Source organism: Thermobia domestica, chromosome 13, assembly GCF_964235325.1.
Source record: "Thermobia domestica chromosome 13, izTheDome1.hap1.1, whole genome shotgun sequence".
Taxonomy (NCBI): domain Eukaryota; kingdom Metazoa; phylum Arthropoda; class Insecta; order Zygentoma; family Lepismatidae; genus Thermobia; species Thermobia domestica.
The window spans coordinates 69881763-69903935 of NC_137466.1; the positions used below are offsets into that span (position 1 = coordinate 69881763).

A 22173-nucleotide genomic window follows, 5' to 3' on the forward strand; every position below is an offset into this window, starting at 1 on the left:
TGAGAATAAAAAGATGAAACAAAAACTGAGATAGGAAAATGTCATAGGGCGCATCACATGGTGGTGTTGTGGTGACTCCCAGGGCCCTCCTTCAAGGGGGCCCAGGGGCCAACTTCTAATTTTCAAATAGGAACACGTATTGAATCATACCTCATTTAATAGTAGTTGAAAAACGAAACAACTTTTGTAGGAAACAATTTTCGATTTGGGCCACCGTTTTTAAATGGCCACAAAAAGTGGGTCCTATATCAGATAAAACGTCCAGTGCTTATAATTCCGAAATGGCTGAGAATAAAAAGATGAAACACAAACTGAGATAGGAAAATGTCATAGGGCACATCACATGGTGTTGTTGTAGAGACCCCCAGGGCCCTCCTTCAAGGGGGCCCAGGGGCCAACTTCAAATTTTCAAATGGGAACACGTATTGAATCATATTTCATTCAATAGTACTTGAAAAACGAAACAACTTTTGTAGGAAACCATTTTCGATTTGGGCCACCGTTTTCAAAATGGCCGCAAAATGTGGGTTTTGTATCAGATAAAACGTCCGGTGCTTATAGGCCTAAATCAGAAACGGCTGATAATAGAGAGATGAAACAAAAACTGAGATAGAAACGATGATAAAGCATATCAAGTGGTGGTGTTGTGGTGACACTCAGGAAACTCAGTGTAGGGGGCCTAGGTGCCAATTTCAAACTGATACAGGACTTCTTGCGGCCATTTTGAAAACGGTGCCCCAAATCGAAAATTGTTTCCTACAAAAGTTGTTTCGTATTTCAAGGACTATTGAATGAGGTATGATTCAATACATGTTCCCATTTGAAAATTTGAAGTTGGCCCCTGGGCCCCCTTGAAGGAGGGCCCTGTGGGTCACCACGACAACACCATGTCATGCGCCCTATGACATTTTCCTATCTCAGTTTTTGTTTTATCTTTTTATTCTAAGCCATTTCGGATTTATAAGCACTGGACGTTTTATCTGATATAGGACCCACTTTTTGCGGCCATTTAAAGAACGGTGGCCCAAATCGAAAATTGTTTCCTACAAAAGTTGTTTCGTTTTTCAAGTACTATTGAATGAGGTATGAATCAATACATGTTCCTATTTGAAAATTTGAAGTTGGCCCCTGGGCCCCCTTGAAGGAGGGCCCTGTGGGTCACCACAACAACACCATGTGATGCGCCCTATGACATTTTCCTATCTCAGTTTTTGTTTCATCTTTTTATTCTCAGCCGTTTCGGATTTATAAGCACTGGACGTTTTATTTGAAACACCCTGTATATATAATTCAAAGTCGAATCCATGTGACTTGAAATTGTATAGGTAAACAAATTTTCCGATTTGTTCATTCATTCATTTTGCAATATGTATTTAGACAAAACTGATGTAATTTACTTTGTCTATGGAATAACGAAGAAGAAGAAAGTGAAGTGATGGGAACCCTTCCAATTGTACGAAAAGTGTACAGATAATAATAGCCTAGGTTGTTTTATAAACGTTACTGCTAAGTTATGAGTTAGTGTGTGTGGTGATCATAGCCATTTCATAAATTTATTGCTGATTGTAGTGTTTTCTATGTTCAAAAGTCTAAGTTTCAAAGAAATATATATATATATATATATATATATTTGTGAAGTCGAAGCTCTTAGTATGTGGCTATGGCTTAACTACTTAACTAGTGTAACTTCAGCAACAGGATTGGTTGCCAAACTCGTACTAGTAAGATTATAATCTGATTAAGATTTCCACGGCATATATTAAGTGAATGTGCATTAATCGCAACAAAATACTGCCAGATTGTATCGAAGTTAAGTTGAAAACTAGACCGATGTAAATGCTTATTAACGTTGCAAGATAGTCGTCAAAAATATCTCAACTAACGTTATCGAAGACTTATAATTAACGGACACATGTAAACTAACAGAACTTCTGTTCGGCGAACACTGGTATGTGCAACCGTATATGTTTCTAGAACTATCGAACAACACGGAATAACCGTCACGTATTCATGTCAAGCAATCTAACAAACAATTTTCGTAGACAAATCCAACGCCGTACAACAGTTTACGAGAACATACGAACTAGGATTTGAGTTAGCTTATATCTATCATGAATTCTTACAAGTAATGTGTGTGTTATAGTTAGACGAAAATAATAGATATAACCTGCTTATTAGCAGGGTATTCTTTTAAAATACAGTACATAAGTAAACAATCTATTGCAGCAACAAAAAACTTATATATTTTATTGGCATAGGTTAGTTCTGTAAGAGAATCACTGTATTATTAACATAATAATAATAATAATAATAATAATAATAATATTTGCATTAATATATACGCTATTATAACAATATTTGCATTAATACATACACAATCTTCATATGAACTTCCATTTCCTCTGAAGTCATCACATTGAAAGGCCTCAGTTGATTCCGTACCAAGCGCTTCAGATTGTGAGGTACTTTATGGGTTTCTAGACGGGAAATTTTCTTCCTATAAAAATAGACATGAAAATAAATAAACTGCATGAAAATTAGTTTTATTATTTGCACAAAATGAATTATATCGATACTTTCATGCCGCAGACAACAACAACAACAACAACAACAAAACAAACAAAAAAAAAAAAAAACCGCCACCTTTTGGCTAACGTTTAGTGCTTTATAGTTTCAGTCAAGTGATGACTTCATGGTTAATCTGGGAGAAAATATTCTCCGGAGTACTTTATCCCACTCCACATCACCTAAAGAATATTTCTAATTGTGCTCAATAGACGTTACCACTATATTTTCATAATATTACTTTCGCCTCCCATGCATTATAAATCTCTTCCTTCCCCCTCCCCCTAGGGGAAATAATCCTACATCATCACTGGTTTCGGTTTTATCAACAGCAGCTTACAGTTTTGCTAATCATTTATTTTTACCTATAAGAATGAAGTTCCTTTTCCAGAAAACCAAAAAAAAAAAAAAAAAAAAGAGGACGACATAGAAGCTGAGTGATGAAACCAGTTAATGATATATTGTAAAGGATTTCAGTTTACCAACGAATTCACAGGTGACATTTGTTTTTATATTTATTACAAATTAATGCGTTTAGTTGCAAACTAACAATTAACATTACAACATTGGACGAGATGTGTTCAACCAAAACACCTCTTAATACTATATTCAATTTACGAATGGAAAGATTTAAGATGTATCGTATTTTTCTTGTTTTTAGCTGGCTGCGAAGATGTACTAAATGTAGTTAAAGCGTTAAACAAAAGCCAATCGTATGAAATGAAGGAATTCACGCAAAACGTAACAGAAGAATGAACCATGCATGAAAGATTTGCACATATCACATAGTTAAAAAAAAAAAAGTATTGAGCCTTTTGCGTACGATATATGGTTGGTGTCAGTACTCGCAGCAGGTCAGGCGTAACGTTATTTGACAGCTAATAGATGTGTAAAATATGATGGAATTCTTACTATCAGACGTACGGTATTGCGACGTGAAGATGAGTGAACATTCCGCAAAACCGCACTACATTTTACAATTTCGATAAAGGCGCAAATACTGTGCAGGCCCGTGAAAAAAAAATGTGTTAGTTGCGGGCAACATATGTTATCAAAAGCAACAGACAAAAGATTCCCAGTCATATTCCAAAATGATCCTCGCAGTAGGCGAGCTATCACAGAAAAAGTGAATGCTATTCTGGCAAAAAGTCGAACAAGACCGTCATGTAAGCATTCATGATATGGCCTATGACCCACACATCAATCACATGCCACATGATCACATTCAAAAACATTTACTCGATCGAACTTCTATCTTCTAATTTCTACTGAAATTTAATGAACTTGCATAATTTCCGAAGCGGTTGATCACAAGTGATGAAAAGTGAATATGACAACAATGTGAAGAAGAAAAAACTTGGTCGAAGCGAGAACTAGCTTGCGACAATTTGGCCGGGAGGTTTTAATTCATTCACCATATAGTTTGGACCTGGGACCGTCAGACTAGAATTCTCTGGATGGTATTTTTAAGTTAGTTTCATATAAGGTCCTGTCAAAACCACTTATTTTTTATTTATATTTTTTTTAACCAAAAACCACAAAATTTCTACAGCGATGGCATTATGAGGTTGCCGGAAAAATAGCAAGTCATTGAACAAAATGATGTGGTTTTATTATTTCTTCGAATCATAATAAATGTTTTATTTTTAATCCTCAAAGGCTCAATCCTTTCTAGACAACGTGACATTAATGTTGTTCTGCGACGAAAATAATGTATATGCTCTCTATACAGGGTTTGCCCAAGCGGGCCCAGCCCGACGGGTTTTTTCGGGTTGGACTCACCTTAAAACCCACCTGGGTTTTTGAGCTTTTTGTTAGTATTTTATTGGTACAACTAAGGTGATCACATTGAAAGTGATTTTTAATCAGATTTTGGACTTTCCTTGGGCGAATTAGATGCTTTCACTTTAAGATATACAACAACATTCAACATAATACCTTTATAAAGTTTTGAATGCATTGAATGGATAAAAAAAAGAAAAAGAAAAAAAAAAACCTTCCTTAGCTTCAGGTAACTATAGAACAAATTAGTGTATGGGTTATGCTTATAGCCTATTTGAAATAAAATATGCAATTTTATATTTTAGAAAATACTTTCCGTAAATACTGTACTCGCCGAAGCCGAGGGACGTTATCCTTCATACGTTTGATGGGTTTAAGACCATGGGTGCCGGTACTACCAGTAAATATGTAGAGCATTAGTAAATACTATTAGGAATATTTCTTATTACTTTTGATGGTATCACAAGTATTCTTCATTAAAATTTGGTTTTTCAACAACAATATTTTAGTCCAGTTATTTGTTGCTACTCTTCAAATAAGCATTCTGTAGAATCAACAGAGCAATAGCGTAAACATTCTTGTCAAATTTAAGAATCTCAATGCTCAGAGTTCCGAAAATCACATAACGCTTATTATTTCAAGTGCTGACTTCAAACTTCCGTACTAGTGGAACTTTCGATGTACAGTAAAGAAAGCTTGCATTAAAAAGTCCCGAAAGAAGTGATCGGGAAATTCCCGCAATTGAACACAAAGCATCGGAACTGAATACCTCAACAATAAAACTATTTTACGCTGGAAAATATTTAATTTCATTTAAGACATTTTGAAACATTTACTTTATAAAGTATGAATTATATATTTGTTTTAAATTAATTTTCTGGAAAGAACTGTCTGGCAACAAGTGTTCGGGAAATTCCCGTAATTGAACGCACAAGTATCGAAAGTGAACTTCAACAATAAAACTTATTATTTTACGCTGGAAAATATTTAATTTCATTTAAGACATTTTGGAACATTTATTTTATAAAACATGAGTTATATATTTGTTTTAAATTAATATATTTGGTGTTCATATTTGGCGAACGTCACTGAGGCTCCTGGGATGATTCGATCTACATTTATTCGTTCGTCTGCCTGTAACACATATTACAGGGTACCACTTTCAGTCTTTTAAGTTTAAATTTTCAGGGTACAAGCACGAACCACATTAAATTTCCTATGTAGATTTTGGCGGCAAACCAACATAAAATTTCAAATAGCGGCCTTTTTTTTTTTTTTTTTTTTTTTCAAAATAGCGGGTATCCACACTACAAAGCGCAATTTTCGGTCTTTTAAGTTGAAATTTTCAGAGTAGAAGCACGAGACACACTACATTAGCTGTACATATTTTGGCGGTGATGCAACGTAGAATTTCAAAATGGCGGCCATTTTTTTCAAAACAGCAGTGGAATAGAAAATTGTTGCAAGTTGTGACAATGATAATCTTGAAATATAAATCACATTTTTACCCCAAATACATTGAAATATTTCGAAAAACCCAATTAAACCCGAAAAAACCCTGTCTCTATAGCATTTGAAAATTGATTAAAGCGCACCTAATCAAGGTCTAGCTTCTGTCCCGTATGCACAAAGATGTATCCTCAGTTTGACTTCACACATCTATCTATGGCATAGTTCGATGAAGAAAAAAAATGTTGATCATATGATTTGAATCCTGCTAGTTTATAGAATATATCGGGATTAAAGATGGCGGCTAAGCAAGGTCACCTAATCGACAAACTGTTTTAATTCTGAGAAGGCTATGCAACAGATCCGTAAACTGTTCCACAAATGGTAAGTAATGTAGCATTCAAATTATGTACAATTTGTCTAGATAAAATATTCCGGAGTGACAGGATTGGAAGTTACATGTAAATTTTCATACTATTCTTTTATTACTTTTTTGTTTTAACGGAAAACTATTCTTCATATGTAAAAACATTGCAAAATACGAGTTTCTCGTGTTCTTAAGTAAAAGAAGCAATATGTAGTATGTCGCTATCTGACACCGTTTCTTTACAATAGGCTAAAGTATGACAACTTGATAATGAAAATTATATATTTTCCATTCTAAATACACGAAAGATGGAGATATAATCTTCAATCCTCAGAATTGTGCACAAGTCTCGAGGATTATTACACACATAATAGTTAAAAAGTAACGTACCTATCACATTATACAAAACTTGTATGAGAGTAACTATAAAATAACGAAGCTAACATCCATTGCAGAAACGCAATCTCTGTCTTTAGCAGAACCTAGCTTAAATTTCAGTCAGCATCTACACCGGGTAACAGCAAAGCTGAAATGACTGGAATGATCTCACCTCATTCAGTGTAAAGCGTTAAACACCAAGATTCGATTCCTTTTATACTCATTTCAACTGCTATGACTGAGGCGTGACAGCGGCAACCCAAATGGGCCTCCAATTAACCTATAAAGTGCTGGCTGAAGAAAATCGAGTTTCCACCGAAATTCCTCGTCCCTTCACCCGTCTCTCTATGAATTTTCGGGAAGCAAGAAATCTGCAAACTACCTTAGACACTTGCACATTAGAAATTAAGACAGAAATAGGGCGTCTATCAAAGTTCATTCAACAAATTTTCTGGAAATTAACGACTTTTTCTAGAGAAAGAAAGAACTTTTATTAGCAAAATATGAAAATTCATTTTTCCAAAAAACTATAAAATCTCAACATTATTTTTAAGAGAAAGTTAATCATCTGAAGGAAAGGGGGGGGGGGGAAGGAGAAGACTTAAAATTCATGCTAAAATCTAATCCTTGTTGGTATAAAGTAAGTGAATATACATATAAACGTTATCTATCAATTTTTATGTACCGAATCACCTATACTCCTGAAAATATTTGTATATGAAGATATTTCTCATTATTGCTAACCATATGCAACTTACCCAGGTAACACAGAGCATCTAACTGTTCTATCAGCTCTCGGCCATCCTTCTCCTTGAAAGGGACTTTCTTCTTCTGAATTTGCTTCGGCATGCTCTGGCTGTTGAATGTCTAAATCCCTATGGACGTCTATTTGCTTAAAAATAATAATAATAATAATAATAATAATAATAATAATAATAATAATAATAATAATAATAATAATAATAATAATAATAATAATTTAATTTGAATACGTTTATAGACAAAAAGCCAGTAGTCATAAGTGTGCCAAAGAAACATTTAAAAAAAATATATACAACAAAAAGTTTACAAATGTAAAATACAAACATGACCAAACATAGTAAAAATGATATGAACGTACAGTAATTACTGACAATAAGAATAAAAATAGATAAAAAAAAAAGAAAATAGTATAAAAAACTGCAAACCAAACATATTGGTACTACAGAACTAATATATAAGTAATACAATAAGAGATTACAAACATCTCAACAATAAGCAGTAGAACACGTAAAATACAATAACTGGCATTGTATCAAGGAATACATAAATTAAGATAAATAATATATATATATTGGGAAGGCAAGAGTGAGAATATTTTGAATAATTCAGCAATTAAACGATACGAAAAAAAAAAGTAACCGGACAATCTTTAGAAAATGCAGTTATCTGATCAGGAACTGAGAAGTTGAAAACTTCTTAAATAATTAGTAAGTTGTCGACATACACGAGAAAATTTAATTTGGAATAGATTTAGAATAATGTTAAAACTATTTACCATAGCAATACAATTATAGATGATTTTCGGAAAGAATTAATACAGAAAAGGAGTGAAAATCCTAATTCCGGCTATAAGAGATTTTCATAAATATAAACTGATCAAGATAAAAATTGGATATTATGGATGAACTTAAGATTGAGAAGGTAACGCGTATCATTTAAGGATAACAAATCGAGATCACGATGAATATCTCATAAACTTCATTCCAGCCCAGCCATTCAAGAAAATTATTCTGAATTGATTCCATACAGTTAGCACAGTATGTTGGTCCACTGTTCCAAATAAATAACTGTACCGTATTTATTTGAGCGCGCGCGCCTTACACGTGTTCACACGGTTAAAATTTCTACACTACATATCCATGTCATTAGTGTTAAAGTTTTCTTTGCTTTAGTTGTTATAACCAGTTAGGGTTTGGAATAACCAAAATGATTCCGAGATTTAGATTACTATGAAATTTACCTTTCTGTGAACATTTAAAGGTAAAAAGTGTCTCGGACCAATGTACAATTGTATTAATATTGTTCTGCAAAATATAATGGTCATGAGTACAAGTAATAGAATGAAAAATTTTTATATCACCAACACATAATAAATATTTAATAAGTTATTTTCTCAGATATGTTATCTATATACACTAGAAACAACAAGGGACAAATATTAGAGCCCTGAGGTACTCTAGAGGTAATATTAAAAGCAGAAGAAAAACTACCATTTTATTTTACTACGAATTTTTTGTTAGTCAAATGACAAAAAAACAAATAGGTATATCAAATTTAACCATTTCTTTTAAAACAGCAAGTGATGAGGCAGATTATTAAAGGCTTTAGCAAAATCGAGGTAAACTGCATCTGTTTGACCATTATAAACTAGAGATAATATATTGTTTATGAAACTGAGAAAATTACGAGGTGCATGTCAAAAATCTATAAAAACACGAAAATGATAGAAGAAATTTATTATGATTGATATACACGTACATACATGTAGTTTGGCTTGCTAATAAAACTCCAACTGACCAAAGCAGTGTGTATATATTTTAAGATTACATATTTGTGTTACAGTTTCGGTTTTGTTACATAGGCGAAACTAACACAAATATATAATCTTAATAATATTGTAAAGATTTCTCCGTGGTTCTTCTTGTAACAAATTGAGCAGACTGATATTTTGTCGCCCTTTACAAAATGGTTCTTTTTTCTACCACCGTTATTTCCTTTATTGCTATTCTTCGCATCCGCTTTTCGTCCGTTGTTACGCCTATAATTGGTTTTCATGGCATTCTGTGCCACTATTAACGATAACTCGGCCATTTGATTTGCTAATTTGGTAAGGTCCGTGTGAGGAGGCTGTAAGGGCGGGTTTTGACTTTGGTGGGGGTGCGGATTCGAAACTTCAGGTGCAGAGGAAGTTGACTGAGGAGGGAAGATATTCTGCGATGAAGGTGCAGAAGTTAACGATTGCGAATAACTAGGAGCAGGTTGGGTGTGATGTACAGTAGAAGTTGGCTATTGTGCATAGGTTGGCATGTATGAATTAGAATTCGTTTGGTTATAATGGGAGTTACAAAGGGAGTGGTGAGGGGCGGTTAGGTTGGCCGATTAAAGAATGAATTGCCTGTGACAATTCTACATAATTCCTCTTTTGCATAAGATCTTGAGCTTTTTCCAGTTCGTGGAGTCGATCCTGCAGGCGCTGGATTGTTGGAAAGGATTCTAATGCTATCTTTTGCAGCAAATTTCGTTGTAGTCCTAACGAAAGAAAATGAATTTTCTGTTCTTCTGAAGCCTCTGGCATCAGCTGTCTGATAGCCCTCAATTTCCTTAAGAAATATGAATCGACCGATTCATTTTCGTTTTGTTGAATTTGATAAATTTCTAATTCCGCCTTATACGCTGGTATATTTGGGCGGGACAGAGAAACTAATTTGGTTTTCAGTTGTTCGAAATTTAGTGTGTCGTATTGATTCAGATTTTGCAATTGTAAGACAAAGTCAAGAGCTACGTCCTGTAGATACATAGGAAGAATTTATTTCTTCTTTTCGGGGGTCCAAGCCTGAAGTAAAGCTAAGTGATCAAGCAGCATGAAAAATCGATCGGGATCGTCAGTACTGTGACCAGAATATCTAGTTAAGTGAGGAATATTAAGAGGTATACGGGAGCCTGATTCTGTCATATTGTTATCACCTTCTTTATATGTATTTTTCCCAGATCTTGTTGTCGGCATAAACACCTGCCAGCCTGTAACGAATCAATCTACTGTTAAGAGTAATGAGAGTATGACAATACGGATACTATCGTTTATATGATCCAGCTTTTAGTAACGCTTACACTGTGTTGTGAAAAAGTATTTAAGTCCGTGTTTTCGTTAATAAAAAGAGCGCCCCGTAGGAAAGCCCTTTTAGTGTCTGCAAATAGACACCGACGCATCTACCATGTAAAGATTTCTCGGGTAGAACAATAAAAGTACTCGGGATTTGGACTTTTCCCTTCACCTTTTTTATTACAAAAGTTTTATGTACACAAATTATAATAAGTATTCCTCTAATATTTAGGTAAGATTAGATAGGAGCCCGGTGACCAAGCATCGTGGGCTTTGGGGTGAGGTACTCTCGGTGACCAAGCGTCGTGAGAAAGAGGAAAGGAACCCGGTGACCAAGCGTCGTGGGTATAAGGATAGGTACCTCTCGGTGACCAAGCGTCGAGAGAGGGGTTTTACGTGTTGTGATCAATCCGGGAAGATTGATGTTGGTCGAGGTGTGCAGGTCCTTTTTATTCTGTCTTGTCGGCTTCCATCGTCGATTCTCGTCCTTTCGACTGTTGGCGATGGTGATCGACTCTTCTTCGGGAACGTCGTCTGTTTGTTTGTGTTTATTATCAACACATGTAGTTCACACGTGGTTATTGCCTGGTACGGCAACGTGGGGATCCTTACAATATCTATCTATCTATATATATACTGCTTTGGTCAGCTGGAGTTTTATTAGCAATCTTGGAAACTTCCAAAGCTGCAATGGACAATCTACATGTAGTTTGGCTATTTTTCGACGTAGTCACTATAGCATTTCTGGCAATAGCACAAGCTTCCGTATACCCTCTTTGTAAAAATCTGCGTCTGAGAGTGCATTGTTGTTGAACGGTGACGGTAACGTGAACGTAGCGACTTCTTGCTGTACATTGTTGCTGAGGATGAAACTTGGTGCCATCATTTTGAACCGAGTTCAAAGTCTTCCAGTATGCAGTGGAAACACCCCTCATCTCCACGCCCAAAAAAGTTCAATACTCAACTGTCTGCGAGGAAAGTTATGGTGTGCGTTCTTTGATTGTCATGGACCATTATTGCTCGACTTCAAGGAACTGGGACAGTCCATCAACGCCGCATGCTACTGTCAGACCTTGACACAGTTACGGACAGCCATCAAAAACAAAAGGCCTAGTTTATTGACTGCTGGAGTCATTGTGTTGCATGACAATGCGCGTCCACACGTTGCAAACCAAGTGCAGGATTTGTTTCAATGATTCAAGTTGTGCTGTACGTGATTGGTTTGATAGTTAGCCGTCCAAATTCTACATGGACGGCATTTGTAAGTTAGTGACACAGTGGAACAAGTGTCTCGACGCTCATGGTGACTTCTTCTGAACAATATTTTACTGCACGCTAACCATAGACGCCTCTAGATAGTGTACAAGTTTCCGCTCGAAATAAAATTTATGTAATGAATTATGACCACTGAACGGATTTCAGTTTATTGCCCCTTATACACCTAAGGTGTCTTTCTTCCAATTAAATGACTTACTTTTTGAATATATGGGTTTTTCACACACCGATAAATAACTTTTCTTAATTTTATCTGCTTTGACGTAAGCTACATGGCTTTTCGAGACCAGTTCTTTTCAAGCACCAGTAATACAGACTCTCTCAAGGAACTATTTGTCATCACATATGGAGAAAGGCATGATGATTCTCCCACCACAACCTTGCACAACTGTGATTTCTGATTAACTAAAGATGTAAACAAAGTTTAACGAGAAAATTTCTGCAATCTCTTCTGAAAGAAAAATTCCACGTTCTTGTATTTCTTTGTATGCTGCTGTTACACCAAAGTTAATATCCATTAATATAACATCCAGAAGATTCTCTGTCACATTCACAACTATCAGTTGCTTGGCTGTTTTAACAGAAGACGTTACACTTTTTCAAGAAGCAATACTGTGACCACAGAACATAGTTCGTCAAACATGAATGGTAAGAAGAGACTTGTCCGCTTGAAACTCTGTCAGATAGTGTACTAGTTCTAATGCTACTGACTGCAGGAATGAAAATTTCGCTTGTAGCAGGTCCTCCGATAAAAACTTCTGTAGAACGTGGAAATTGTGTGTGTTCGGAGGATTTGAAGACACTTGATTGACGTATTTCTTCAAGAAAGGCAACATCTCAATCGCACTTTTGAATTTGGGTGCGAATTAGGCGGAATTTACATGCGTGCGATAGAAGCGTACATTGCTTGTGATTTGGTAGCGTCTAATGCCGACCACAGACATTTTTGGCGGTGAATTTTGACGTTTTATACAACAAAATTTTCCAGTCTCTACTTATATATATATTGCACAGATTTAAAAAATCGTGACTCAAAAGCTAAATTTCGTGACTTTTTCTTGACTTTCATGACCGTTTTCTAATTTCGTGACTTTTTCGCGACTTTCGTGACCGATACACACCCTGAATTAATTTCCAACAAATTAAATATCTGAAAGCTTTTTACACAACGGACAGGAAGTGTATATGTAGTATTCGTTGCTTTAGAGGTTTTAAACTGCTTGAACTGGGTAATATGATAGATGTTTAATTAGGGAACAGGTTAACTTCATTTAAACTACAAGGTATATTTGCTTTTCAGATTATATGGTTACCGTTGTGGAATCTTAATCAAAAATTAACTAACACGATGTAAGAAAAATTAAAGAAAAGCTGTGAAAATATTTTGATATTAAAATAAATATGAAAAAGATTAAAACAATAGTGCCTGATAATGACTGAGGCCGTGACAATTGTAGAAGTCGCAGCAATGAAAGTAGAATAGGTGTTTAGTATTTAATTCTTAGGTAATACTGTTAACGAAGGTTATGAAATGAAAGTGATAAAAGAAACATGATAAATAGTAACAATCTTGCAGTCATAATGATGAGAAGAACACTATGTGAGTCACTGAATAAACAGTTACAGAAAGGAGTTAAATGCTTAACTATTGTATTGTACGGAGGAGCAGAAACTTGTACATTACAAAAAGACGAAAAAAATATTGTACGAGTTCTCCAAACTGTGTGCTGGAATTTATATATATATATATATATATATATATATATATATATATATATATGAACGATAAACCAATGAGACATTAGGAATAATAGAAGTGAACGAATACAATGTGGAATACGTAATAAATAATATGTTAGAATATGGTTACAGAGGAAATTATACTTTGAGTGACGTAATAGGTCTGATGGAAGGAAAACAAGATAAAGAAATATAAAATTAATGATATAATTCCCACATGAAGACGAAGATCCGTAAGGATCATAGAGCGGGTGCAGGTGTATAGAAACTTCTAAATACGTAGTAAGTGACCAATAAGTGATGTGAGAATATATTATGATCAACAGTACTTTTCGAGGTAAAAACCTGATTTCACTAGCTCGAGTAGCTTCGCATTTACCTCATAATTTTGACGTAAACATGTAGGGGTTTACAAGAGTTTTTTTAGTCGTCCCCCTCAATTTCTACGTCACAGACACCCATGAATAACTTTATTGCAAAATACTTTCCTGACCTCCAATTCACTTGCATTTTCCACGAAATACATTTCACTAACTAAATGTAAAGACATCTTGGTCTTATGTTTAAATTCCATCATTTTAACTATACCGCTAGCTACAGTGGTCGTAGACTATGCAAATTAAATTCCAAATCCGTACTCAAACTTTGACGCTATAACACTTTCCACTTTCCTAGACTTTTCTAAAGAAAAGTTTTAATTTTTATCTTTAGCTTTCCTAAAGGATCCACCCCATGACCACTTTTCGCTCCTGATACTGAAAAACTACAAAACCCCAGAAATCCTGCAACCCACGTAGATCTGTCTCCCTTGTTCACATTCATAGTGAATGTTTTTTTCGCCTTCCTAGTTGATCACCTTGAAGATCATGTCGAGGTACTACAGTCATATTTCAAGAATATTAATCATTTCTTATCAATCATACATGCAATCATAGGCCATTACTATCTATTACTTAAAATCAAATCCATAAATGGGTGCGTATACAGAAGTGTGCGGTCCTCACGCATGGAAATCATAGTAGTTTTGTTTGCACCAATTAGTAACACAAGTTGTCTACTAAAATTCCAAAATGAAACTTCGTAACTTTTTCTTTACCAAACCATAAAATTTCGTAGCATTCTCAAGAGCAAATTTGGGTGCGAATTAGGCCGAATTTTCATGCATGCGATAGAAGCGTGCTTTTGCTTGCGATTTGGCAGCATTTAAAGCCGACCATAGCCATTTTAGGTGGTGAATTTTGACATTTTATAGAACAAAATTTTCCATCTGTACTTATATTTGTACAGATTTAAAAAATCGTGACCCAAAAGCTAAATTTCGTGACTTTTCTTGACTTTCATAACCGTTTTCTGATTTAGTGACTTGACCAATAGACACTCCGCAATAGTAATTTGAAATTTCTTCCGATGAGTGTACATATTTATTAACAGAAAAATGGCCCGAAATTACGTAGGCATTCAAAATAAAATTGATAACCTGGAGAAATACAAAACTGAAAGGCTGTAAAATTTACAGGACAAGGGGCAAATCTCATCAAGCATGGTATGATGTTAGCGGTCACCCTTGAATACGTGATTTGGGTGGTATTAAAACTATTACGAATTGTGATACCTCTATCTGATTAAAAATTTTCTCCATATTCAATGGAGCGATTATTAATTTTATTTCACGTTAACCTCTTGTAAGTATCTACATATAGTGTGCCGGTGGCACAAAAGCCTTTATTGTTTACATTGTGAGCACTACTTTCAAAGAACATGCTTATTCCAATTTTATTTTTTAAATTACGTCTTATATAGTGTGAAAACTTAATAGGAATCACATTACTGATTTTATTAATTCACTACAGTATTGTATGCACTTCGCCATTTCTATTATATTTATATAAAAATATGTCAAATAGTCTCACTTACAAGATCACGAACGAAGCAGAAGGTATTTTCGTCATCCGGTGGTCCGCAGACTAGACCCAATGGAATGATATATACAGAAGGCACTTGACAGGAAAACTTAATATTAATACGGTAAAAATGGTCTGAAAAGAAAGAAAAAAAAAAGGGTTTAATTAGTCAACTATTGAGTGGTTTTATACGGAATAGTGTACACATAGATGCGAGCAAAGAACATATATCTACAATGTCTCTCTGTAATAAAGAATATATAAACTAAAATGCATGTATTGCCCATTGTTATATTCCAATACCCGCACAGCAATATTTCCACATTATATTATATATATATATATGTACAGGGGACAGAAAAAATCTAAACACACTTCATACAGGACACGTAAGTTTGGCTCTCCACTGTACAACACATGTTGCGGTTGCCGATCGTTTGTGGTTTTCAATGTGTCATGTGGACCTTCCTCTTCCGTCAGCAGTAACCAGTTTACCTGTGAGTGTCGTGGTGTGAAAGTGGTGCGGTAAAATGGGCCACCTGACAGACTTCCAAAGAAGCATGATCGTTGGTGCCCGTCTGGTTGGAGCTTCAGTGGCAACAGTGGCGAACATTGTGGGGGTATCGAAAGGCACTGTATCCAATGTCACGAGGGCATACACAATTCATGGGCAAACGACGTCTGCAAAGCACAACAGTGGTCGAAAGACAATCCTGTCAGATAGGAACCGGAGGGCATTAAAACGGATTGTAGCATCTAAAAACAAGATCACTGCAATGAAAATTAGGTCTGAACTCAATTCCGGCCTGCAGAACCCGGTTTCATCGAAAACAGTGCGACGCGAACTTCATAAAATGAAAATGCATGGCAGGGCCGATATCGCCAAACCCCTGGTCACAGCAGTAAATGAGAAGAGGCGTATCCAGTGGTGAAAGGACGACAAGGCGTGGACTCATGAGCAGTGGAAACACGTAGTATGGTCCGATGAATCGACTCACCTAGTTTCCAACAACCGGTCGTGTTTACGTATGGAGAACACCGTCGCAGGCCTATCATATAGACTGTCTGCTCCCAACTGTAAAGCATGGGGGTGGTTCTGTTACAGTATGGGCAGTGATATCGTGGTTTTCTGAAGGTCTCATCATAGCCCTGCATAGAAGGATGAATGCTAAGGCGTATGAGGCCATTTGGGGGGACCAGGTTCTACCCATGGCCCAAATATTGTTCCCTGATGGTGATGGCATCTACCAAGATGATTTGGCACTCTGTCACGCTGCAAAAACTGTGAAATCATGGTTTACGGAGCATGACCAGAGCTATCACACCTCTCCTGGGTCCCACAATCATCAAATCTGAACATAATTGAGCCATTGTGGTCTGAGTTAGACGTATTCGGTCTCATTACCCTCCACCAGCATCCCTTAAGGAAGTGAAGCATGTTTTGGAGGAACAATGGTACAAAATTTCACATACCACGATTCAGGAGCTGTATACGTTCATTGCACGTTGGATCCAAGCTGTTTTGGACGCAAAAGGAGGCTCCACAGTGATAGAGCGCTCATTTTTGGTGGTACGTGAGGTCTCTAGTCTCATCCAAGCTCTGATCTAGTGGGCTTTGTGGTAGACAAACACCGTAAGCATGGGTTTTCTCGGAGTTTTCCGGTATCCTCCCACCATTTCGCTTATCACCAACCTTCCTAACCTCGAAGCATAGTCGTGGGACATTAAATTCAATATATAAATTCAAATCCATATAGTACAAGGGAAAGTCCGAAAATTACTTTCCCCTCTCGTTCTTTCCAGGAAAGAGAACAGCAATGGGGAAACAAAATAGTCCTGACCTCACACCCAATGACTTGCATCTGTTTCCGGCTTCGAAGAAGACTCTCGGCGGCAGACGCAATACTGAAGTCACAGAAGCTGTTCGACGCTTCTTCCGTATGCAGAGCTCTGAATTTTTCCTGGAAGGGTTTTTAAATCTTATAGACCGGTATGACAAATCTCTCAATGTATGTGATACTTATGAGGAAAAATAAAGGTACGTCTGATCTTGAATGTTACATGCTATGTTCAGTCCTGCATCCCCGCCTGTCTGCACAGTTGGGTCAATCCATAACAAGAGGTCCAGATGTGGTTGTTCGACCATCTCCGAAAACTATAAAACTTCGAGTGTGACGAACCTTGTGTATGAGAAGGTCAATAACATCATTTACGTTGTTGTATGTACAAGTGTTCCAGAATGACAGCCATCTTTGTTAGTGAAGTGCCAATTTTTGCATTCGCAAGCGTTTACGAAAACTACAGTTGCTCAGGATGTACGAATCAGACGAACACCAAACAAAAATGAATGTTTAGAAGAGAGACTGACGTACATGGTGAATATAAACTTTTGCGTCTAATTAAATATGCAGGGTTACAAACCAATACAGGAAATCACCAGAAAAACTAGAGAAAATTACACTTTTAAAGGAGCTGTATTTTGGAATGGCATAAAGTGGGGGGTTCATAAGTTTTGTACTGAATACAATTTCATGTAAAGAGTCTGCAGAAATATCCACAGCTATGATACTACTGGCACCGTAGATTTATGGGGGGTCCGAAAGTTGAAGTTTGTGATTTGGATGCCATCTGTGGGGCGTAATATCTCAGGACGGCAAAGTGCTAAAAATTGCTGCTTATGCGACAAAGTAATTCTGTATGCGAATAAACTATTGCAAGAAAAGTCATAACTGATATTACATGGAGAAAAAAGTGAGGACATGGTAAAAACGCGAAGAAAGCACCTGCGTCACGATGGTCGTAGCCCGGAAAAATTTAAATGTTTGGATATGTTTCATGCTAGATCTCAAAAACTATGTATGGTGCAGCAATTAGGCCCGCTTTTGTTTGTGTTCAGTTGTGCAAAAGCTTGCGAGTGGCGTTTGTTCCATCTTTCTAGTTCCATGAACATTGCCACGTCTATATGATAAGGGGGTTAGCACACCCTTGCACCCACGGCACACATCGTCGAACTGGACCGCGGTATTAAGGAACTTAATGTATCAGCAAAATGATATTGAAATCCAATCCAAGTTACGGAAGTTAATGTTAACAACATTGTGTTGCTAACTAAATATAAAACTACATGAACTGACAAAATAAAAGGATACTTCCGGTTGACGTGAAAAGGCGAAACTTAGCACGATTGTAGCTTGAAAGCTACAATCGTGCCAAGTTTCGCCTTTCCACAGTACTAACCCACAGAAAAATTGCCAAAAGTTAATATATATATATATATATATATATATATATATTTAGGTGGTCTGAAGGGAGGATGAAGAAATTTTGTTTTTTCATTTTTTTTAAACTTGTAACCTTATATCTTAGGTACTTGGAATTGGAATAAAAACTTTAAATTCGGTATGCTTGTATGTTTCTGTTAGCGTTACTTAAGTAAATGACCAAAAATAAAGATTTTTAACCGTAGAGAAGTTTTATGGGGAACTGAAAGGTCTTTCCAATGTTATTTATATGGGACATCTACACTCCAAAATGTTTAGGCCCTTCTGGCAGGATTAGAATGATGAAATTTATCATGATTATTTTCTGTTGTATCCGTGATACGTTTTTGGATATGCTCTTTTAATTACACCTCCATTGTGTTCTGTTAATTACACCTACATAGCATTCCAGAAAATTGAATTTTATCCTCTATCAGTGCAACAGCTAGTTTGGGTAATACTTTTGTCCGAAGGTTTGGAAGCCTTTAATGAAATACTGCTAAATTTTAATTTTATATAATATTTTAAGATAACAACTATGTATATAATTAGTTTCTGTATCAGAAACACACATATTACAAATTGTAATAGACTTTGCTACAAAATATCTTTTTTTCCTGTTTATTGATCATTTCGCAGTGGAATTAACGGTGGCCAATACAGAGAAGTTTCACTAATATGCTGAAAATTAGCACAATTATGCTTCATAGTACTTTCTAAAATGTAAAATTGTAAGTCTTTTAATTTTGCCTTTAATTGACAATCCTTTAGAAAAACCGAATAAAACTGCAGATGCTTCATATACTTTATTTAAATAAATACAGCAATATTATTTGGTTTCATGATTCACGTTGAACTTCGTTGTTGTCATTATTATTATTATTATTATTATTATTATTATTATTATTATTATTATTATTAATCAGAGTGGAAACAATCATGATTTTTTTTTAAAAAATCATTTTTGTTGATTTTTTTTATTTAAATCGATTTTTTAAATTAGGAATTAGGAATTAGTATTAAATGTTAATTATGCCATTTAAGTGAAAGTATTGGGGTTAAATTTTGAATTAACCCCCAATCGTTAACCTATTTCAATCCCAAACGATGTTTCTTCAGCATTAAGGAAAAAGTAAAGCAACGTTTATCAGCATGACACTTTTCTTTTCACGAAACTTACTGATATTTCGCAGGGTCATATTTAATAATAATAATAATAATAATAAAAAAAAAAAGAAAAAAAAAATTGGAACTAGCTAGCGGCACGAAATACATATAAAGTACATAAATTTCGCCTAAAATTAAGTAACTAACTCTATGGCCTATGGAACCCGGAGCTTCAATGCCACGTTTACAAAGGCTATCCATTGACTTCTATCCTTAGCCAATTAGATCCAGTTTCTACTTTGTATTCCTATTTCTGCGAGATGCATCTTAATATAGTCCTCCCATCTGCGCCTAGGTCTTCCTAATGGTCGTTTTCCGATTGGTCTTTCAGTCAAGACTTTGAAAGCGTTTCTACTTTCTTCCATTCTAGCTAAGCCTCCTAGACTGCCCACCTAAGCCTCCTAGACTTGACGACCCTAACAATGTTTGGTAAACCGTATAAATAATGTAGTTCCTCGTTATGAAGTTTCCGCTATTCCCCATGCTCATCAATCTTGAGTCCGAATATTCGTCTCAGGATCTTGTTCTCAAATACTTTCAGTCTATGCTCTTCCCTCATAGTAAACGACCATGTTTTGCAACCATACAGAGCAACAGGCATGATTATCGTTTGATATATTTTAAGCTTCAAATTCTTCGACAAAATTCGCGACAAGAGATTTAGAACTGAATAACAACACGAATCCCCCGCTTTTAGTCGACATTTAATTTCTTCGTAAATATCGTTTTCGTCTGTTAATTTTGATCCTAGATATTTGAAAGTATCCACTTTATCAAGAGTATTATTCGATATTTTAACGCTTCCAAAATTTGCCGTATTATGATCCGAGAAACTTCTATGTATTTAGTACATAAATTTCGCTTAGTTTTATTTTATTTTATTTTATTTTATTTTATTTTTTTTTTTTTTTTAGGAGAGGGGATCGAACCCCTCTAAATGCGTTCCTATTATCTGGAAACAAACCAATAGACGTGGACACAAGATAATTTTCGCCTTAAATGTCCATGGTGATTTCCCCGTTGGAATAGTTAACGATTTAAAAACCGTATGTTACAAAGAGAAGAAAGCAGGATACAACCGTTACCAGTTCAAAGCGGGATTTTCCCTAATCATCTTCTGCATGATAGTCGTTTTCATACTGTGCTTACATACATTTGAGTCTCATTGTATTATGATTATCTTCTTCCATAATCGAAATAACAGAACAGAAACGGGATTTTACTTATTTTCACTTTAAATTAATTTATTTCGGATTTTGATTTAAATCAGACTGATTTAAATCAATCCACCCTGTTATTAATACTACTACAATAATAATAATAATAATAATAATAATAATAATAATAATAATAATAATAATAATAATAATAATAATAATAATAATAATAATAATAATACAATAATAATAATAATAATAATAATAATAATAATAAACTTTAAAAAACCTGCTGATTGAACACCTACGAAGGAATCAAAATAGTATAATAAAGAAAAAAAATTACCTTTCTCTATTTGCTTGGACTGGTCCCCACCATAAACACCAGCTTCATCTGTGATAATTACACCTGGATGTGTCACGAGACATTCCACCGCATGCAGCATTACTGCTTTCACTCCAACATTTTTAACTAGAAGCTCAAATCTGACTTCTTCCTCTGGAAAAATAGCTGTTTTGAGTATCCCTTTTTTCTTTAAATATTCGCTCACTCTGTTACAAGATGGATCAACGTTTACTTCAATTTCTACACCGTGTCGATTCCTTACTAATCTTTCCCTGAAAAAAATGTAAAAATGGTCTATACAATGAGATGATTTTTTTTCTTTTTTAGCATTACAATAAAATATCGGTCTAAAAAGTTATTGCACACTAAAACCAGTACGGAGTTGTTTCTTTATCCATTTTTGTTGGAATGACAAGTCATTCCAAAGAAGTACTGAACATAATTTGTGACCAGTTTTGTGCTGAAGCGGTTTAACAACACGTTCGTAATTTGCAAGCATAAAATAAATCATCCTCTTTATAGCATTTCTGCATTGTAAACTGGACCGTCTCCCAAACCTGTTTAATACATTGTATCCACAATGCTACAGTTCAGGTGAAGTTTGATCGTATATTTGACCATATGATCAAATTACTACCCAGGTAATAATTTAATTTCATTTCTGATCTTTTTGAGGTTTGCTTTGCAAACCTACCACTATATTGTTAAGACTTTCAAACCATGCTATACAAAAATAAGGGAAGACTTATAGAACAAATGTCCATCTGTCAGTCTGTCGACAGTTCCAGCAAAAGCGGTGACAGACAGCAAGAAATGCTCTTTCGATATAGATTCAAAGAAGAGATCCATTCCAACCCTAAACATCTAGTGAAATCGAAATAGATAGAAATCTACAAATTAAGGTTTGAATATTGATTGACAGCG

At 35.3% G+C, this 22173-nt stretch overlaps 1 protein-coding gene across 3 annotated transcripts in view; it reads right to left on the bottom strand.

Moving 5' to 3' along the window:
* Positions 1 to 22173, bottom strand: part of LOC145668218 (putative helicase mov-10-B.1) — a 205182-nt gene that overhangs the window by 120975 nt on the left and 62034 nt on the right. For all 3 annotated transcript variants that reach the window (XM_081735871.1, XM_081735870.1, XM_081735869.1), the window contains exons 4-7: positions 21250 to 21521; positions 15333 to 15454; positions 7300 to 7433; positions 2375 to 2497 (exon numbers count right to left, since the gene is read on the bottom strand). In XM_081735871.1, coding sequence (XP_081591997.1) covers positions 2375 to 2497; positions 7300 to 7433; positions 15333 to 15454; positions 21250 to 21521 — 651 coding nt within the window. The remainder of the gene's footprint in view (positions 1 to 2374; positions 2498 to 7299; positions 7434 to 15332; positions 15455 to 21249; positions 21522 to 22173) is intronic.